This window comes from Furipterus horrens, unplaced genomic scaffold (assembly GCF_987537825.1).
Source record: "Furipterus horrens unplaced genomic scaffold, mFurHor1.1.pri manual_scaffold_5, whole genome shotgun sequence".
NCBI classification, from domain to species: Eukaryota; Metazoa; Chordata; class Mammalia; order Chiroptera; family Furipteridae; genus Furipterus; species Furipterus horrens.
This window is the reverse complement of record NW_028327175.1, coordinates 200,457,361-200,477,918: the sequence shown is the minus strand read 5'-3', so window position 1 is coordinate 200,477,918 and position 20,558 is coordinate 200,457,361. Positions and strand designations below refer to the sequence as shown.

The 20,558-nt window shown below is 48.7% G+C and overlaps 1 protein-coding gene across 1 annotated transcript in view; it reads right to left on the bottom strand.

Annotated features, from left to right (window-relative positions):
* The window catches only part of RGS10 (regulator of G protein signaling 10), a 32,910-nt gene extending 31,050 nt beyond the window's left edge, over positions 1 to 1,860 (bottom strand). The window contains exon 1 of the mRNA XM_090279588.1: positions 1,739 to 1,860. Coding sequence (XP_090135714.1) covers positions 1,739 to 1,787 — 49 coding nt within the window. The 5' untranslated portion in view covers positions 1,788 to 1,860. The remainder of the gene's footprint in view (positions 1 to 1,738) is intronic.
* Positions 1,861 to 20,558: the final 18,698 nt, after the last annotated feature.

Below are 20,558 nucleotides of genomic sequence, written 5' to 3'. Positions count from 1 at the left end.
TATCCAACGATAGCCAATTTCAGGCTAGGTATGGTTTAGCAACCAGCTCCCAAATTTTTGATAATTAAGCAGTTGGCTCAGAGGTCAAGGAAGTTGTCCAAAGTCGCTAAGTGATAGATAGGATGGAAACCAGGAGTTGAACTCCAGAGCGCAGGCTCTGACTACCGCTCCACAGGTCTGCGATCACCCAACAGCAGGGGAGAGCTAAAATGAACACCCACGGGGACTGCTTTGACCCACAGCCCACCAGGCAATGTTTATGTGGCCACAAGCACTCATATAAGCTGCTTACAATAACCTTAGGAAGTTCTGCTTCCTCAGGGTTGTCCTAAACACTAAATGCAATGATTTGCATAGCCTAATGGATGGGACACTACCTCCAATTAAGTGGTCTAAAAGGGCTGGCTAGGATTGTAGATCCTCCTCTGCACAGACGCAGAGCGGTTTCCCAGGTCCTAATTGGTGGAGATGGGATTTAGGTCCCAGCCAGGCTGGATCCAGGCCCATCTTCTTCTTCTTCTTCTTCTTTTTTAAATTTAATATTTTATTTATTTATTTTTAGAGAGAGGGGAAGAATGGCAGAAAGAGAGGAAGAGAAACACCAATGTGCAGTTGCCTCTTGAGTGCCCCCAACTGGCGACCTGGCCCACAACCCAGGCGTGTGCCCTGACTGGGAATCCAACCGGTGACCCTTTCTTTGTTTCACAGGCCGGTGCTCAATCCACGGAGCCACACCAGCCAGGCCCAGGCCCATCCCCTCGGAAACACAGTGTCCCTAATAAAATGATGTTAGGTGGAAAGAGGGCAGAGACCACCCTGTAGAGACTCTTACTAAGCAGGAATCACTCTTGAAGTGGGAGGCAATGGAAAAGCCTCTGAACTCCAGAGTCAGGCAAAACTGGATTCTTCATCCATTCCTCTGTGACCTGGGGGCAAGTTACCTAACAGCTCCTGGCTTCCGTTTCTTCCTCTGGGAAGTGGTCCCGAAAATACCTGTCTCAGTGGGTGGTCCTAAGGGTGAACGCAGAACTGGACCCACATTAACCGCCCAAAGGAGCGAAGCCATTATTAGGAACAAAAAGGTTGGAATCGGGGGCACGGTTTCATCTTCATCGTGGGTTTTTTGTCCTATCAGGTTACCCCAAATTGTAGCTCAGAGTGGTCCAGGGTGACAGCCAAGTCGAATCCTTTGCAATTTCAGCGCTTTCCTGGCACGAACTACGGAGTGCCCTTCTCCACCCTGGTGTCCCTCGAGGCCCCACATTTTGGCTCCGTGGTGCTGAAGGCGCCAAAGCCTGGATGCCCGGTCGGATGCCCGGGGTCAAGGGGTGCCTGCCTCCCCCGGGCGCCGGACGGGCATCCGTTGCTCCAACGCCCGCAGCGCAAGAACTCCAGAACCCGGGAAACCCGCTGGACGCTCTGCGCTGGGAACCCGGAGCCCACACCAAATGCAAAGTTTGGAGGTGTTCGGCGTCTCCTTCTCTCCCAGCCTCTAAAATGGACACTGCTGCTCTTCCTCCTTTCCGCCAAACTTCCTCCCTCGGGCGCCTCTCGGGCTCCGCGCTCCCGCCGCGGCTGGGACCGCAGGAGCGCTGGTCCGCGCGGGGAGAGGTGGCGCGCGCGGCCGGGGCTCTCGTCGGGGCGGCATCGCCCAGCCGCGCCCGAGTCCAGGCGGGAGGGAGAGAAGGCTCCTCGGGGCGCTCCGAGCCCCAGCCCGCGGGCCCCAGGAGCAGCTTACCTGACGGCGGTCGCTTTCTGCTCAGGCGGCTCACCGCGCGGTTAAACATCTCCTCCGCGGGCACCCGGGTTTGGAAGGAGGAGCAGGCGGGCGCGCGGCAGCTGAGCCAGAGGAAGGCGAGGAGGAGGAGGAGGAGGCGGAGGAGAGGAGGAGCCGGCTCAGCACCGCCCCGGCGCGGTCGGCCCCCACCCCGCCACGCTCCCGACTTGCCGCCGCGTGGCGCACTACTCGCTCCCTGCCCGCCCACCCGGGCGAGGGCCTCGCGTCCCGCCCCGGGGCTCCAGGGCGGAGTCGGGTGACTCCCCGAACCCCGGGACCGGACCCCGCGCCTGGGATGAGCGTACCCGTCCAGAAAAAGCCCGCGCCACGGAAGATTTAGAAACCCTGCCCCAGAGATTCGCGCGTCCCGGGTCCGTTCGCCGCTCCGGGGCTCGCGGGAGATGCTGCCCCGCCCGTCCCGTCCCAGCTCCAGTGTCTATCCCAGTCCCCCGCTCTCTCCCTGCAGCCGCGAGAAACAGGCACGACGCCGTGGGCGTCCCGGCAGGGGTGGACCTGGCAACCTGTGTAACGTTTGTCTCCGCCGAACTTTTCCCCATTGTACCGCCCCCTTATTCTCTCTGTTAGGATTACTCGTACTTTCTGGGGAGGGGTGCTGCACAAATTCCCCGCGGGTAGCAGGCGGGTGTCATCTCCGGGTTCACAGACTGGGAAGCCGAGGCCTCGTGGTTCTGCAAAACCCGGGCGCGGTCCACGGCTTTTGCCTCTACGCCCAGGGTATCCAGGATCCAGAGCCCTCGGGCCTGCCCACCCCGCGACTCCATGGGCTCTGAGCCTTCTCACGGCAGCGAATGCCGGTGGGGTGTCGCCAGGGTCCGGGCCGCGCACCGTGCCCTCGAGCGAAGTGAGCCGAGCCTCCGCCGGTGGGCACCCCGTCCCCGGCTGCGCTGCGCGCAAGCTGAAACTTGGGCGCCTCGGCCTTGAGGCTACTACAGGGGCGGACCTCGGGGGAATTCTGTAGAAACTCCATGGGTTCCAGCAGAGCGATGCCTCTGCCTCGCACACAGGCTGGCCCGGGCACTTCTCTAACTTTGGGGACACGTGGCACACCTTCCGGTAGGGACACTGCACTCAACGCTCGCCTGCGCTCTGGATCTGATTTTTTCCCTCTCTGCCACTAGTCACTTGCTCAGCTCCACGCGCCTCACTCACTAATCTATTATCTCATTTCTTCAGCCAAACATCCCCAAAAGGGATGTCATTAGCTCCCTTTCCTTGAGCACTTGCTTTTACGAAGAATTGTCTTTTTAGCGAGTCTCATTCTTCTCCTTCTGTATCAGGCTTTGTTCCTAAATTGGACGTTATTTTTAGATGTGCTAATTGCTATTTTTCTAAACCGATCCCCAGTCGTTGGCCCCCCTCCACCCACCCTTTCAGAGTATTTTCACTAGCTGGCACTTTCTTTTATATCTTCTATTCTGAGCTTCCCAGTTCCCCTCGTTTTCCCTCCCACCCCCTCAGTCCCAGCTCGCCCCATCTCTGGCCCTATGATGGCTCCTCATCTCTCTCCCTTCCCTTCCCCTTTCAAAGCCATTTTCCTCCGAGTATTTCTAAGCACTTTCCCCCTCTGCGGCCAGGAGAGGCCTTTGGGGCCCTGAAGGTTATAGGTGTTTTCGGCTGCAACTCAAGGAGACCATGGTGACTAGGAACGGGGTTAGAACCCAGCTCAAATGTTAGGGTGTTATTTTTTTTTCCTTTAACACATTTTTTTAAAATTTTATTTATTTATTGTTAGAGAGGGGCAAGGGAGGGAGAAAGAGAGAGAGAGAAACACCAATGTGTGGTTGCTGTTTGCATGCCCTCAGCCAGGGACCTGGCCTGCAACTCAGGCATGTGCCCTGCCCGGGAGTCAAACCAGCAACCTTCCAATTCTCTAGGAATCGAACCGGCAACGCTCTGGTTCGCAGGGCGGCGCTCAGTTCACTGAGCCGCACCAGCCAGGGCTCCTTTAACACATTTTTAATTAAACATTAAATACATCCAAAAAGTTGATAACATATGTAAAGTATAAAACAATTACAAAGCGAACCCTCTGTAAACCTACCACCCATCCATCTCCAGTGTTAAATCTCTACAGAATGAGAACAGATCGAGTAGGGACAGAAGCAGATCCCGGAGGCCAGCTGGGAGGCCACAGCAGTCTTGAGCAGAGAGATGGAGGGGTCTGGGGCAGAGTGGTACAGGGCAAAAGAAAGAGCTCTTTGGGAGGAAACCTAGACCTGATGAATGGTCACTCACTGGTTGTGTGACCTAGATAAGTCCTAATCTCCCCAAACCTCAGTTTCCGCATCTGTAAAACAAGCTGTTGGTAACTACAGTTATCTGAATTCCTAGGGCCAAGCGCCTAGCACCAAGCTCGGTATCAGATGACTCACAAAAATCATAGCTACTGCTGACCCTGTACTGTGTACGCTTCACAAATGCCAGCAGAATGAATATCTGTCCAGCTTGGGGCTGGACCCTCCATTTCCTTCTGGGCAGGAAAACTGGAAGTGATGGGGACTCTGCCGGGACCGACGCCTATAGGTCCCAGGAAAGCCCAGCGCGGGCCTGGGTCAGAGTCTGAACCAGGGCCAGCCCGGGCCCCGCCCACGCTCCAGCAAGCTCCGCCCCCGGGCGGTGCCGCCCCGCCCCGCCCCGCGCCTGTAGGTCGCTCGAGGGGGTCGCTTGAGCTTCGTGGCGGCCGCGAGGTGGAGGGGGGGTGGGGGGAGAAGGGGGCTCCGCCGGGTTTCATCGCTCCCTCGCCTCCCCCGCGCTGTCTCTCGGCGCCGTTTCAGCCGGAGACCAGGGACAGAGCGAGTGTCGGCGGGAGCCAAAAGCTCGATTTTACAAACGCGTCCGGTTGCTGAGCACACAATACAATATACAGACGATGCGCTATAGAACTGGAGGCCTGAAACCCATATAACTTATTAACCAACCTCACCCCAACGGATTCGACAAAAAAATTATAAGTAAATAATGATAAAAACGTCTCCTGTCGTTGGCCCACGTGGGGGACCAAGCTGCCCCCTCCCCTCCTGTAAGAGGAGGGCTAACTGTTAAACTCTGGTCCAGTCCTGGGTCCAGATGAGGTCCCTCCTGTTCTCCTAACAGTCACAGAGGGATTTGTGCAACATCCCTCCCCAGAAAATTACAGATCATCCTAACAGGAAATAAGGTGGCAGGTACAACGGGTGAAAAGTGAGACACAGACGGATGTTCTGTAGGTTGCCAGGTCCCCTCCTGCCATCCTTGAAAAAACCCTAGGACACGCGTATGAATCCGTCCTGAGCTGAGAAGATGGCCAGGACTTTCTGAAATAAAGTGAAAGTAGAATGGCTTCAACTCCTTCTTGCTGTCCTGTTAGTGTATCACGTACGTAGTAAGTACAAAAATAAAGACCCATGGTTAAGGTTTCACGTGCACAGTTTAAAATTCATTTCAGGACAGCCCTGGCCGGGTAGCTCAGTTAGTTGGAGCATCATCCCCATACCCCAAGGTTGTGGGTTCAATCCCTGGTCAGGGCACATACAAGAATCAACCAATGATTGAATAAATAAGTGGAATAACAAACCGATATCTCTCTCCCTTCTTCTCTCTCTCAAATCAATAAGTAAAAAAACAAAATAAAAATAAGTCTTTAAAAAAATTGGTTTCAAAACACAAAAGACTGTCCTGAAATTGCTATAATTATCTGTTTTGTGTCTAAAGATCTAAGAGCCAGTTGTCAATGTGCATTGTATAGAAGACAAGTGTAAAGGGATAGAGCCTCACTGTCCCTAAAACTTGCCAAAAGAAAACACACACACACAGAGCACACGATTGAGTTCTGCCTGTGGTTTGCATGTGGGCTGAAGATGCCTGCCATCCAAATAGCATCACCCACTCTCAACCCTCCACAAACACTGGTAGCCAGACTGGGCAAAAAGAAAACAAGCACTTTGGCCCTTTGGTTGAACAACTTTCATTCGGACCAGACAAGGAGCAAGAGACCAAGGTGTCTCCTAGTAAAGCAGAACTCCAGAGTGGTTATTGACTTTAGTGTTTAATATTTATTCTACTCAGAAACTTTTAAAGATTGGTAAGCTATGAATAATATTAGTCTCTTAAAATGTATTTTAGCCCTGGCTTGTGTGGCTCAGTGGACTGGGCACCGACCTGCAAACCAGAGGGTCACCGGTTCGATTACCAGTCAGGGCACATGCCTAGGTTGTGGGCCAGGTCCCTGGCTGGGGGCACACGATAGGCAACCACACATTGATGTTTCTCTCCCTCTTTTTCTCCCTCCCTTCCCCTCTCTCTAAAAATGAGTAAGTAAATAAAATATTTTTTAAAATGTATTTTAGAGTTTCTTATAAAGAATATTTTAGGTCATTTGAGGCAAGGGAGGTATAGTAAAATAAGTAAATAAATTATACTTATTTGAGTCAAACAATCTGGGTACCAGTCCTGGCCATATAGCAGACCAGCTCTGTGCCCCTAAACACAGCCTCAAGGAAGGGCTGCCGCCTACATTCTAAGGGTGTGGCAGTCAGTAGCAGTAAACAAGAAAGCAAGGGGCACATGTAGGCACACAGAAACTTACTAAAATCTGAATTATTCTCCCTACAATGTTGTTTCAACAAATAATAAACTTTAGCCCATATGCAGTAAAAAGTGACATTTTAAAAAGAAACTGTAGAAAGTTGGCCAGGTTAGTAACAGTGATGCAATTGACAAGCTGAGTAAAGAGAGGGAAGTAAACTGTTACGACTTCTCTGGAAGGCAAGAGAGGCGGGTGTGTTAGGATGTGCATCTGGCGACGTGTGTCAGAGCCTTCAAACTGTTTATACCCATCTGGACCAGTGAATAATTCTACAGCTGGGAATTGATGCCAAAGGAAAGATAAGAGATGCAAAGATTTAGGTGCAAAGTTCTAAATGCCCACTAGTGGAATTACGAAGTTACAGTGGTATATCCCTATGATGGAATACTGAACAGCTGTAAGAACGGCATAAAGAATATTTGGGGGTGTGGGAACGTGCTTATGATTAAGCTTTCATTGAAAAAAATCAGTAATAGAAAACTATGCCAAAATGTTACTACTGCAGCACATTTTATTGTGCCTCGCTTTATAGTGCTTCACAGATGGTGTGTGTGTGTGTGTGTGTGTGTATACATATATATATATATATTATTTTTTATTTGTTTACAAACCGAAGGCAAGACCCTCCACCAGCAGAAAGGTCATGACTCCCTTTACTGTAGTGGGCTGGACCCGAACCCTCAACATCTCCGCGATATGCCTGTATTTTTCTCTCTAGATAATGAGACAATGGGTGAGTTTCATTTTCATTACTGTTTTCCTGTCTGGCAAAATGTATGCAGTGTCTATACCTTTAAATCAGGAGTGGGGGTGTTAGTAGCTGGAAACTGATCAAAATCTTGGCTGGGTGTAAGCTATACACGTTGAGGCCCACGTTTTTACATCAGTTTTGTTTGCTTAAGAGGAAGTTCATTCAGAAAGTTACAGAGGGTAGTAAACATGGGGCACAGAAGAGATGGGCTAAAGACGCATGTTATGGAGGCAAGAGGAGGGCGCCGAGCTGAGGAGGGAGAGAGGCAAAGGTAACGCACCTGGGGGAAGGAGAGGGGGAAGGGAAAGGTGCGAGCGGGGCCCCGAGAGGGAGTGTGCCCCCAGTTTTGCTTTCTTTAAACCCCTAATTTCCCGTGGAAGGACCAAGCAGATTTGACCGCCTTTCCCATGTTTGATCTCCCTTTCATTTCAAGTCACACTTTCATGCCACAGCACAGCCAGAGCGGGCTTGGGAGGTCAGTGTATTACGTCACAGACCAGGAGACGGAGGCCCAGATAGCTTTAAGGACAGCGGGGTACGGTGCTCGGTCTCCTAAGTCGTGGGCGAGGCAGGTGGTCTTCCTGGTATAGCTCTCTGTCTTGGGCCACGCTGCACCTGCATCGTGAAGAGGCACCCAAAAAGGAAGACCACGTGTCCCTTTAGATTATACTGGGAGTCCTGCCAAGCAAGGCAGATCAATTATATCAGCCGGCCGTCATGCTCGCAATTCTCCGGTCTCAAGACAACAGCCAAACGCCCCCAACGGCCCCGCTCTCTTCAGCCCAGTGCCTCCGATGAGCTGTCCACGATCACCGTCGCCCAGTCCCCTCCTCCCCCTCCCCCAACTCTCTCTGGCCTGACTTCCACCCACAGCCCCCACCCAGCTGCTCTTGCAAGGTCCCGGTGTCTCACCTTGGGGAGTCCGTTCTGCCCCCAGCTTATCTGACCCACGGCCAGGCAGTGACCTTCCCTCCATCTTGAACCACTTTCTTCCCTCGACTTCCAGGATGCCAGCTCTCCTAGCTTTTCTTGTCACGTCTGCTGCTCCCTCCGCCACCTCCCCTTCCTCTTAAGGGTGGGCCCTGCCCAGTTAGTCTTCGGGTCTCTCCTCGTGCACGCTTACTGCCTCGACTACCTTACCAAGCCGCGTGGCTTTTAATACCCTGTACGAAAAAAACCAGACCTTATCTTTTAGGGCAGGTTTAGGTTCACAGATAACTGAACAGAAAATACAGATGTCTCCCATATACCTCTGTCCCCCGACACTCACAGCCTCCCCATCATCAACCTGCCCCCCTGCAGTGGACCGTTTGTCACAAGTGATGAACCCGCATGGCATCACTATCACCCAGCTCCGTGTCCAGTACCATTTCTACACCGCAGGGCTCCCCCATTCGTATCCTGGGCCTGCCTCTCGGGTGCCTCATAAAAGGCACCTCACACTGAGCGTGCCCACGACGGGTCCCCCCTGTCCTGCCCGCAGCAGCTCCGCCTGCCCACCTCCTTAAAGGCAACTCCACCCTTCCAGGTGCTCAAGGCAGTGACCTTGGAGTGGTTTCCGATCGTCCTTTTCCTCCGCCCTCACGTCTAACCCAGCAGCCATCCTGCGGGTTCTCCCTTCAGACCACACCCGGCAGCCCATGCTGCCACCATCCCCACGTCCACCGCTGTCACCCCATCCACGGCCCTGTCCCCTGCCTGGGCTGTGGCAGCAGCCTCCTCCGCAGGCCTCCCTGGGTCCGACTTGATTCGCATCATCTGTTCCAAACTCAGCAGCCAGGCAATCGTTTCAAAAGAAGAGGAGACTCTGCTCGGTCCTCTGCGCTGGGGCTCCTCCTGTGGCCCTGAGAGAAAGCCCACGACCTGGCGAAGCTGGGAAAGGCCCCACGTGACCGAGACCTGCACCCCGTCTGACCTCTCCCACCCCCCGCCCCCGCTCACCTGCACCTGCCGAAGGCCCTCCTTCGCCCTCAGACACCCACCCGCGCCCCGTCAGGTCCCTGACGCTGTCTGTCCCCTCTGCCTTTAACACTGCGCCCCGCATGGGCGCACGCACACACCCCGTTCCTTCACATCTCTCCATCCAAATGTCACCTCAGTGGCGTTTACGGCGGCGACCCCACTCCCGGGACTGCCTCGTCCCCTGGCCTCCGCCCCTGCCGTGCTTCTGTGCCGCACGGATCTCCTCCTAACATCACACATGTTACTTATTACGTCTGTCGTCTGCTCCTTGGTGCAGATGCCGTGATTCCCTGCCTTCCGTTCTCCTGGGAGTGCAAGCCTTGCTGTTCCAGCACCTCGAAGAGGGCCTGTCATACAGTGAGTACTCAACGGAAATGTGCTGGTGATCAAGAGAAGAAACATTGTCCTGACTGGTGTGGTTCAGTGGGTTGGGCTTCGTCCTGCAGACAGAAAGGTCTCCAGTTCGAATCCCGGTCAGGCGTCAGGGCACAGTCCTGGGTTGCCAGAGGCAACTGATCAAAGTTTCTCTCCCTCTCTCCCTCCCTTCCTTTCTCTCTAAAAAATAGAAATCAATCAAATCTTTTTTAAAAGAGAGAGAATAAATACCTCTTCTCTCCTGAAACGCCACTAAGGTGACAGAAAAGACATGAAAAATAAAGTCTACTTTTATAATAAATTATAGACCCACCTGGGCAAGGCGTATGGAAAAGGGGGCCATGAGGGAAGAGGGGGTTCAACCAAGATGGAAGCAGGTGGCAAAGCAGAAACTGATTTAGTCAGAAAGGAGCTGGGTCCGAGGGAGAGGAGCCTCCGACTGGCCCCCCAGCAGGGCGGGCAAGGGCTGGGACCGGGCGCCCTCCCACCCGCCCCGGGGAACCAGAAAGAGGCCAGCATGGAGGGACAGAGGCAGCAGGGACCAACGGCTGAGCTGAGGGGCGGAGGAAGCGCTGGGCTGTCCAAGGGGACTGAAGGGAAGGTCTGCAGCTGGAACCGTGAGCCCCGTCCCCTCCGGGTGCCAGAAGGCCGGCAGCCGGGTGCCCTGGGATATTTTAGTATCTCCCGCCAAATGGATGATTAAAATGAAACACAGTAGGTATTCACATTTAGGGCTCCCCAAAGTGAGCACCCCTGCCTAATTATAGAGAAATACACTGTCCACGGGTCCCTTTCCAACACATCCAGCTTCTGACGCCTCCCTCTCAAATATGAGAGGTGTTCAAGGACCACGGACATTTAAGGAACGCCTCCAATAGGACAGAGAGAGCCCACCAGACAGAAGGTAAGTATTCGGGGGCAAGACAGAGAGGGAGCAGAACAAATCTTTTCTAAAAATGGTAATTAGCTTAGCGAGAGAAAAGCTATCACATCCATAAAAGAAGAAAGCTTGGAACATAAAAATAAAGTGGGAACAAAACATTTCAGAAAAGGGGTTGGAAGAAAAAGTCAAGAAAATCTAAAAGATAGAAATGTAAAATAAGAGAAAAAATTAATAGGAGTCCCAGAAGGGCAGTACAGAGAAAATAGTGGAGAGGAAATTACAGATTTAATTCAACAAAATTGCCCAGACGGAAGCGAGTACGTCGCTCCAAACTGAAAGGGCTCACACAATGGTCACGATGACAGACCTACAATAAAGTAGACCAGCATGAAATTTCAAAATGCAGACGGTTTCCAAAAAACTGACGAAGGCCACACTGCTGGCGGGACTATAAAACGGTACAGCCACCTTGGAAAGCAGTTTGGAAGTTTCTTTAGAAGTCACGCATACACCTGTCATATAACCCAAACGTCTCACTTCTCGGTAGCGCCCCCCAATGCAGGCGTAAGTCTGTTCAAAGACTTGTACATGCAAGTTCGTAGCATCTTTATTCGTAACATCCCTAAAAGGGGAACAACCTAAATGTCTATCAACAGCGGAATGGATAACCAAATCGTGGTACAACAAAACCAATAAATTATTGATACATTTCACAATATGGATCTCAAAATAATTACGCTCAGTGAAAAAGAAAGCTAGACACAAAGGGGCACGTAAGTGTATGATTCGCTTACGTACATGCCACGTGCAAGGCATCGCCATTACGTCACGACACTGTTCTGGTTTTCCTGAGCAATCCCAGTGCGGCACACACCTCCGCGAAGCGTTGGCCTGTTCAGTGTGATCGCGCAGACTCTACCCAGGCGAGTGGCAGCCGCCACTGCTTAGACCTTTTAAAACCTTTAGGCCCCGGCTGGTGGGGCTCAGTGAATTGAGTGCCGGCCTGCGAACCCAAAGGTCGCCGGTTCGATTCCGTCTGGACACAGGCCTGGGTTGCGGGCCAGGTCCCCAGCTGGGCGGTGTATGAGAGGCAACTGATCGATTTCTCTCTCGTACATCAACGTTTTCCTCCCTCTCTCTCTCCCTTCCTTCCCTTCTCTCTAAAAATAAATAAATAAAATCCTTAAAAACAAAAACAAAAAAAGCCTTCTCTGGAGTGTCATAGTCTCTCGGGTATTTCTAATAGTGAACAATATCTTGTGGACCTAATTGGTTTTTGGAAACTTCCCAAAGCTATTTGAAGAAGATGGGCAGAAGGAGGTGGGTGACAGATCCAGGGACGGAATGCAGGCGGGGGTGGACCTGAGGAACGGCTCTCCCACAGCGGGGCCCTCCACCAGTGGGGCTTATGGCCCACGCCCACAAAGGACTTCAGAAGAGTCAGCATCTGGGAAGAGGATTACAGGTGACTACTTTTTAGGACAAGCACTCTTTTCACATTTTTAATATACAAAAACTGGCCTGGTTAAAAGAGATTTACTTTACAAAAGCCACAGGGTACGTCACTAATATTAATGGCCATCACATCATACACTTACAAAGTTCATTACTACTCAGTAGACATTTTGTAAACTAGTCACGACATAATCCAATACAGTTTTTAATGTTTTTAATAGATATTTAAAATCATATAGTTTTATTGATTTTTATTAAAAAGTCTTCTGGTTATTCATCTATGCTTATAAACTAATCTCTAAAACTCTAAAATGCTTTTTAAAATCATAAAATACAACCAAGAAGTAGAAAGCAATCTTCAAAAGAGAGATTATGCCCTGACCACTGTGGCTCAGTGGGCTGGGCATCGTCCTGCAAACTGAACGGTTGCCCATTGGTTTGGTTCCAGGTCAGGACACTGCCTGGGTTGTGGGCCGGGTCCCCAGATGGGGGTGAGCGGGAATCAAGAGGCAACTGATTGATGTTTCTTTCACTCATCGATGTTTCTCTCCCTTTCTACCTCCCTTCCCCCTCTCTAAAATAAATAAATAAAATCTTTTTTAAAAAGGGAAAGAGATCATTTATTAAAATGTTCCGCCTGCGAGCCAAGCATTGCTGGTTCGATTCCCAGTCAAGGCACATGACTCGGTTGCACGTCAGGTCCCCAGTTGGGGGCGCGAGTGAGAGGCAACCACACAGTGATGTTTCTCTCCCTCTCTTTCTCCTTTCCCCTCTCTCTAAAAATAAAATAAACAAACAAATAAATAAACTATTTTTTAAAAGAAGTTCCCATTTCTGATTTCTAACTACCTTCTGGTCAGCCATCAAATCGCACCTAAAAGCTATTTTATGTACCCACTTTACATGTGGTTGTAGAAAATTAGTTTAAAAAGGTAGTAAATGTATTTTAAAAACCATCTGACAAAAACATAGGGACTGCAAATCATTACGTTCTTGCTTAAATTTTGGCCAGATGGAAACTTCCCTAAATCACTACTTCCTAGATACACATCGATCAAATTCTCAGAAAATGTACTTTGGCGCCGCTCGCAAGTTTGATAAGTTTTTATCAGGTGTTAAAGGAATATTACATGTGAATTTTTGTACCCCAAAGGAATAAAAAGAAGCTAGAATAATACGCAAGGCTGTAACTCAGGTTTTAAAGATACTTAGGGTAAAAAATGCATGTCTGTATACACATATGAACAAATTACGTATACATGTATGCATACCTGCATATGCATATATACAGACGCATATTTAAATTAGTGTGCATGCGGGCTGAAAAGCAATGAAGGCTGTTGGCTCAGCAGCTGGGTAAGTGCATTTTGGAGACGTCTGTGCAGCTTACGTCTCTCACAGATAGACATTAATTCCAGAGACCTGGCCACCATCGGATCCATAGTTTGAAGCCCAAGATGTTTCCCTAAAATGGAATTACATTTATGGGAAAGCAAACAGCACAGATTTGTGGTTATCAGGCCCGTCGATGTTCTCTGTGGATACAGACAGGACCCACTCATGGTACTTCTTGTCTTATGCTTCCAGTCATAAATACCAAGAGACCTTCCGTAATTACGTAACTCCCACACATTTGTGTAATAGGCTATTAAGAGCCCTTCTGGGTCTAGACTGCGTTTTGAAGGGATTTACAGATACAGGTAGAATCTGTTGCCAGGCACTGTCTACAACCTCAAGCAATTTTTCCAGCTGAGGCCGAGTCTTCTCAGCCACTACTCCCTCACCCTTTTCAGTCAGGGTCACCAGAAATTTTTTTCACTCTTCACATAAACAGCAGTAAGTTCTCCAAGTGCAAACATGCCATTCTTGACTTCATAGGCTGTGATCTACTCTGTCTCACGGGCGTGTCAAACCTCCTAGTATTGCTGAGGTTGGTGATCTACCTTATTTCTCCACGTCTAATGTTTGTATGCCGTTAGATTAACAATCCCCAATTAGAGACACCAGCGTGGTGTCCGTGCAGAGGAGAAGACCGTGTGAGGACATGGTGAGAAAGCAGCCATCCACGAGCCAAGGAGAGGGGCCTCAGCCAAACCAAACCTGCCGACACCCTGATCTTGAACTTCCAGCCACCAGAAAGGTGAGAAAGTAATTGTCTGTTGTTGGAGCCACCCAGTCTGTGGTATCCTGTTATGGTAGCCCAAGGAAATTAACATAGACCTCATCATTGGCCTTTGCCGTTTCCTGTCACTAATTAAAAAAAAAAAAGGTTAACCTTTATTACCCCCCCCCCAAAAAAAATGCTAGATTAAAATTACCTTAAGGAATTTGAGTCAGGTGGAAACCACTAACAGGCTGCTGACTAGCTGAGATGTAACTCACCTGATGTCTTAAATAATTAAGTCCGGTCATATAAAATGGACCTGTGAGGAGGCAGAGAAAGACGTGGAAGAGTGCTGTTTCTCAAAAGGGAAAGTAGCTAAGCACAGCCACCTATCTAAAAGGAAGCTGTAAATTCACACGGAGACTGTGGATCTGTCAGAGGAAAGAGGAGTGGAGAGCGGCGGCGGCAACCTGAAAGGAAAACAGGGCGCAGGTCCAAGCAGCAATGGTTCTCCCGCCCATTTTTAAATGGGATCTATACAATTAAAAAGTGGTGCATGGGACTGAGCTGAAAACACACAACATAAAACCTACCGTCTAAGCCATTTTTAAACGTACAGGTCAGCAGGATTATGTGCACTCACATCGTGGTGAATCGGATCTCCAGGACTTTTTCATCTTGCAGATCTAAAACTATGCCCATTAAACAATTCCCCTTCCCCCTCCCCCAGCCCCTCCCAGTCAGTCTGACTGCTTTAGATACCTCGTGGAAGCGGAATCATATTGGCATTTGTCTGGCTGTGACTGGCGTATTTCACTTAGCATGATGTCTTCAAGGTTCACCCAAGTATAGCTGTGTCAGAATTTGCTTCCTTTCAAGGCGGAAGAACAATCTATTGTTTGCGTATACATTTTGTTTATCTGTTTATCTGTCAATAGACATTTGAGCCCTGGTTGGTGTGGCTCAGTAGATTGAGCACCAGCCTGTGAACCAAAGGGTCACCAGTACGATTCCCAGTCAGGGCACAGGCTTGGGTTGCAGGCCAGGTCCCCAGTTGGGGGCACACAGGAAGCAGCCACACACTGATGATTCTCTCCCTCCTTTTCTCCCTCTCTTCCCCTCTAAAAATAAATAAATAAATTTTTTAAAGACATTTGAGTTGCTTCCAACTCGTGGCTACTGTGAATAATATTGCTGTAAACATGGGTGTACAAGTATCTCTTCGAATACCTGCTCTCAATTCTTTTGTGTTTACATCTAGAAGCGCAATTGCTGGATCATATAGTGATTCTATTTTTAATTTTTTGAAGAACCTCTATATTGTTTATCAAAACAGTAGCAGCATTTAACAATCCCACCAACACAAGGGTTCTAATTTCTCCATATCCTTGCCAACACTTACTATTTTCTGGTTTGCTTTTTTCTTTTAGATAAAAATATATACAAAAATAGATTTACAGTTGTAAGCAAAAGTTTATTCTTGTATTATATTTTTCCACATGAAAAACCTACTACAAACCTAATTTTGCTCACTTTTTATATCCACAATAGTTTTCAATTTGTTACTAAAAATTGAAAAAAAAAGGAAATTGTCTAAAATTTTTCAAATATGTACAGAAATATATATAGTTGACTACTTCATTGTTCCCAGAACCTAAAATTTTTTAACCTCAAGATATTGTTATTAATTTCAGGTTTCTAAGTATTCTTTCTTTTGAGCACCCTGTCCTTGCTCCAGTCCATCTGACAGCAGAGGATGAGTAAGAGCCCATTCACCAGTGAACACAGAAGCAGCTGACAATGGTAGAGAAGGGACTGGAGGGGACATGCGTGACAGGGAGAAGGGAAAATTTTGCACCCGACTGGCTTCCCTCTTGGAGACTTCATTTCCAGCCACTGCCACGAGCACCCTCAGCAACACCAGCGGGAGCTCCTGAGAAGAAGCGACCTGCCTGCTCCCTGAAACAGCCGGCAACTCAGGGAGGCACCCATCGCCAGCGCAGCTACGGAGGCTGCCGCAGGAAGCGCTCAGTGGCCCACTTGACCTTGGGAGGCTTCACAACAAGGCGGGAGGAGCAGCAACTGTGCCTTGGAACGTAGAATGACCTATAGTGCTTCCTTTATCAATGCGCAAACCTAACCCTTTACAGCCAGATCGGTGCTCCAATTATGCACCCAATGCATCCAGTCCCCAGTCCCGCTTTATTACTTGCCATTAAGCCCTTTGTATAAGTCATAGTTTGCAAATTTCCTCATATAAACTAATTCATCAGTAAGTACTCATTAAGCACTTAATGCATGGACCCTGTAATAACAGTTTACAGGAGACAAAATCGCTACCCCTGTGCGCTTTATAATCCAGTAGAACATCATTAATTAAAGAAACACATAAATGTTCTTTCATTTCAAGGACCACAAAAAAGAGGGCAATAGAAGTCTAACTGGGGATGCCTAAGTTGGACGTGGGGATGAGGCAGTCAGGAAGACTTTGATGAAAATAATAGCATGGGAGATGGTGGCGAAAGAGCTCTCTAGATTAAGAAGGCACATGCAAGGGCCCTGAGGTGGGAAAGCACAGGCAAAATGTCTGGAGCCTGCTATCAAAGAGGGAGACGGGGAATAGGCTAGAGGTGGAGACGCACCCCCCGATGTGCAGAGCTATATAAAAGCCGTGTAAGACCCGGGGTTTTATGTTCAATGCCATGGGGCTACTGAGGCATTGGGGGGCAAGGTGTAAGGGAACACCCTCTCGGATCTATTAAGTGAATAAAGAAAGACACAGCGTGGTGTATATGACATGCTATCAGTTCTCAGAAAAAGGGAGGCTGTTCCCATATGAATGGGTATCTCTGGGAATATACAGGACACTGCTTAACGCTGATGCCTCTTCAGATGGAAAAAGACAGCGAGGGGAGATGAGTGGGAGGAACAACTGTTTTAATTGCATGTCTTTTTTATCTTTTGAATTACGCATCATGCTTAAGAATTACCTGTATACCAGCACATTAAAGCCCCTCTGGGTGTGGCACAGACAAGATTAGAAGGGTTGAGAGCCGAGGTAAGGCTTAGATAAGGGAAGAGTTAAATGACAGACTGACAATAGCTACTGCTGACAACGGGGGGTCCCTGGAGTTTTCATGAGCGGCATCCCAGGCGCGAATGACGCAGCTGTTCTGGGAAAGCGCTGGGCAGCCTCTGCGAAGGCTGATCAGGCACACGCCCTGTAACTGGGAATGGCATCCCGAGGCACACACTCCACAGAAAAGTGTATCTATGTTCCCCAAAACATTTCTAAAAATTCATTACAGCACTATACATACGTAACTCCCAGTGGAAACCCAAGCATTTAAGGAAGAGTAGAAAGGATGTATTTTGGCACATTCGCACAATATACTGCTGTTCAGAAACTTAGCTGTATGCAACAGGAAGCTCAGTTATCAGATACAAAGGAAGCTTGCCCCGGCTGGTGTGGCTCAGTGGGTTGAGTGCCAGCCTTCGAACCGAAAGGTTGTCTGTTCGATTCCCAGTCAGGGCACATGCCTGGGTTGCGGGCCATGTTCCCAGTTTGGGCATATGAGAGGCAACGGATCAATGTTTCTCTCCATTTCTTCCCTTCTCTCTAAAAATAAATAAATAAAACCTTAAAATATGTATATAAAACAACCAACTCCACTAAAAACAAAGAATATACAGGGGTGGGCAAAAATAGGTTTACATGGAAGTTTATTCTTGTATTACTTATTTGTATTAAAATTGTGGACTTACTTCTGCCCAGCCCTGTGTAATGCTGAATTCCACATTTATGTAGCTGAAACATACACAAACTAATCTAGGGTCATGGAAATCAGGCAAGTGGTTATCTTACAGGGAGACTGAAGGTTAGAGACTAGAAAAGGGCACGAAGCTCTCTGGGGTGCCAGCAATGTCCTGGTTCCCGATCTTGGTTCCACGGCATGAATGTGTCCCATTTTGTGCCGCTGTTAATGTAATGAGAACAGTTTGTGAGACATCCACGTAACCTTGGCAGCCAAGAAGAGTGGAGACTGGAATGCGCATGCACGAACAACGGCGACGTCACTGTACTAGTCAGCGGGGGCGGCAGATGCTGTTGAGTGAGTGTGTGTGCTGTGTGGCCGTCACATTCAAAACAACTGAGTGAGCAGAGCAAGAAATCTGCATCGGATTTTGCATTAAGCTTGAAACTACTCAGATGATGCAGAGGCCACAGCTGTGGGCACCTGGTGATCGGCAGCTCCATCATGACACGCTCACTCACGCGTCACGTCTCGTGCAACTTTTTGGCAAAATACCCAATCACCCAGGTGACTCAGCCCCCCTACAGCCCAGGCTTGGTGCCCTGCGACTTCTGGCTTCTCCCAAAAGTAAAATCAGCTTTGAAAGGGAAGAGATTTCAGACTGTCGATGAGATTCTGAAAATATGATGGAGCAGCTGATGGCAACTGGAACTGTGTGAGGTCCCAAGGCGCCTACTTGGAAGGGAACTGAGGCGTCATTGTCCTGTGTACCGTGTTTCTTGTATCTTCTTCAATGAATGTTTCTAGCTTTCATATTACATACCTTCTGCACAGACCTTGTATGTGTACTTTTCTGTGTCATGTTCTAAGTTTTTTAACTCTATGGACAGGTAGAAAGCTACTGCAATAGTACAGATGAAAGGTGGTAGTGCAAACCAGAGAAAGAACGGGGAGCAGGTGAAGACAAGAGCTACTAAGTGACATGTTTGGGGGTTTTGTTGTTTCTGCTTTTGCAGCCCAGTAAGTCGAATAAAGTCATCACAAAATTTAATATCAAAACAAGGCATTTGCTTGAAAGAGACAATCAAGGTTGAGTAAGGTTATAAATACCTAAGAGTAAATGCAAGTGATTTCCAGATACATTAGATTTAAAACCTTTGCATTTGACAAGGACAACACAACGAGGTTCAGGGTACACTTAAGATCCAACCAAACTAAGAATAAAGATCATAAGGCCTTCAGTCAACATTTACCATTTCACAGAAAGGCAAAGCGCACGTTAAGTAACACAGTTTTAATTGTGCACTCCCGTGGCAGAGACCATGCCATGAAAGACCAACAGTTCAAATGACCATCCAGGGCTACAAGTCTTTCCTAAGTTGTCTTATTCTCATCTAAACAACTAAGCAAGCTCCCTCTCTCCGCAGCAGTTTCAGTAAACATGCTGAAGCAGACCTCGGATGTCTGTGTGCTATAAATACACACGCCACTTCAGGAATCTGAACTGTCACTTCCCATGGCTATTTCCAAGCTGTCTGTTACACTCAGATGCTGCCTGTCCAGGAACCCAGTTCTGCCTTGCCAGTCGCTCCTCTTCCTAAAAATCAACCCTCCCCAAACTAGCCAGCACCACAGTCCACTATCACCCACATTCTTTTTAAAAAAAAAAAATTTTTTTTCTTTTACTTATTTTTAGAGAGAAGAGAAGGGAGGGAGAAAGAGGGAGAGAAACATCGATGTGTGGTTGCCTCTTGCACGCCCCCAACTGGGGACCTGGCCCGCAACCCAGGCCTGTGCCCCGACTGGGAATCGAACCGGCGACCCTTGGTTCGCAGGCCGGCGCTCAGTCCACTGAGCCACCCCAGCCAGGCACCCACATTCTTGAAGAGTACAGTGCAGGGCTCCCACGGTTCCTACGGTGTGCCCAGATACATCACCGCCTGGCGTAGGTCCTCATTCCCTCGGCAAGGTGCTTGACAAACTATACTGCGTAGCAGTTACAGAGACCGCGAACTCCAAAAAGCTCGCGTTTCAGGAAAATGTGTGACCACGGCCCTCAGGCTTGCCAAGAGCTAGAAGAGGGAGAAAGGAAGTCCTACCAATGAGCTTTATTTCAGGTTACCTTCGACCACAACGGAAGAGCCTCGGAATCTGCACTTTAACAAGCACGCAGTTGACTGTGATCAGATTCTACTCAAGCAGAGCAGCGACCGGTCTTGTTTCCCTGGGGAGACTAGGATACACACCTGCCTTTCCCTTTCTCAATCGCATTCAAGCATTCGACTCACTGATCAGATACAGTACACGTGCCAGGCACTGCTGACCCAAGCCCTAAGGTTTGTGGAGCTACCAAACCAAGTCCCTGCCCCATGGAGTTTACGTTCTGATGGAGGGAGACTGGCATAACCCAAGACATAAAGTAGTAAAGCAACCTGGGAATGAGGCCATCCATTAAAAAAAAACAAAACAGATCCCTGGTTTTTATAAACTAAATGTGGACTTTGACAGACACACTGATTGCACCATTTTACTGAAAATGCTCAAAGACAGTATTTTAAAAGAGCACCATTTGCCCAACATTCTAATACACAAGTAGATACACTAATAAAAACACACCTTAAGGAACCTGAATAAAAATGATCCAGGCCTAGTTGGGACAACTGTAATAGCATAATCAATAAATATAATTAAAAAATAAAATAAATAAAATTTTTTTAAGTGATCAGGGCCTGTAAGTAAGACAAAGATGTTGGTAATATTTTATTTTCAAAAACTCAGTAAGTCTCCTAGTCTTCCTGATAAAATGTACGGTCTTAACTAAGCCATATCCTAACATATATCCCAGCCAAAGGAAATTAGCTAAAAATCCTTCTGCAAAAAGAACTATAATTTATTAAGTGGGCAATCTCAA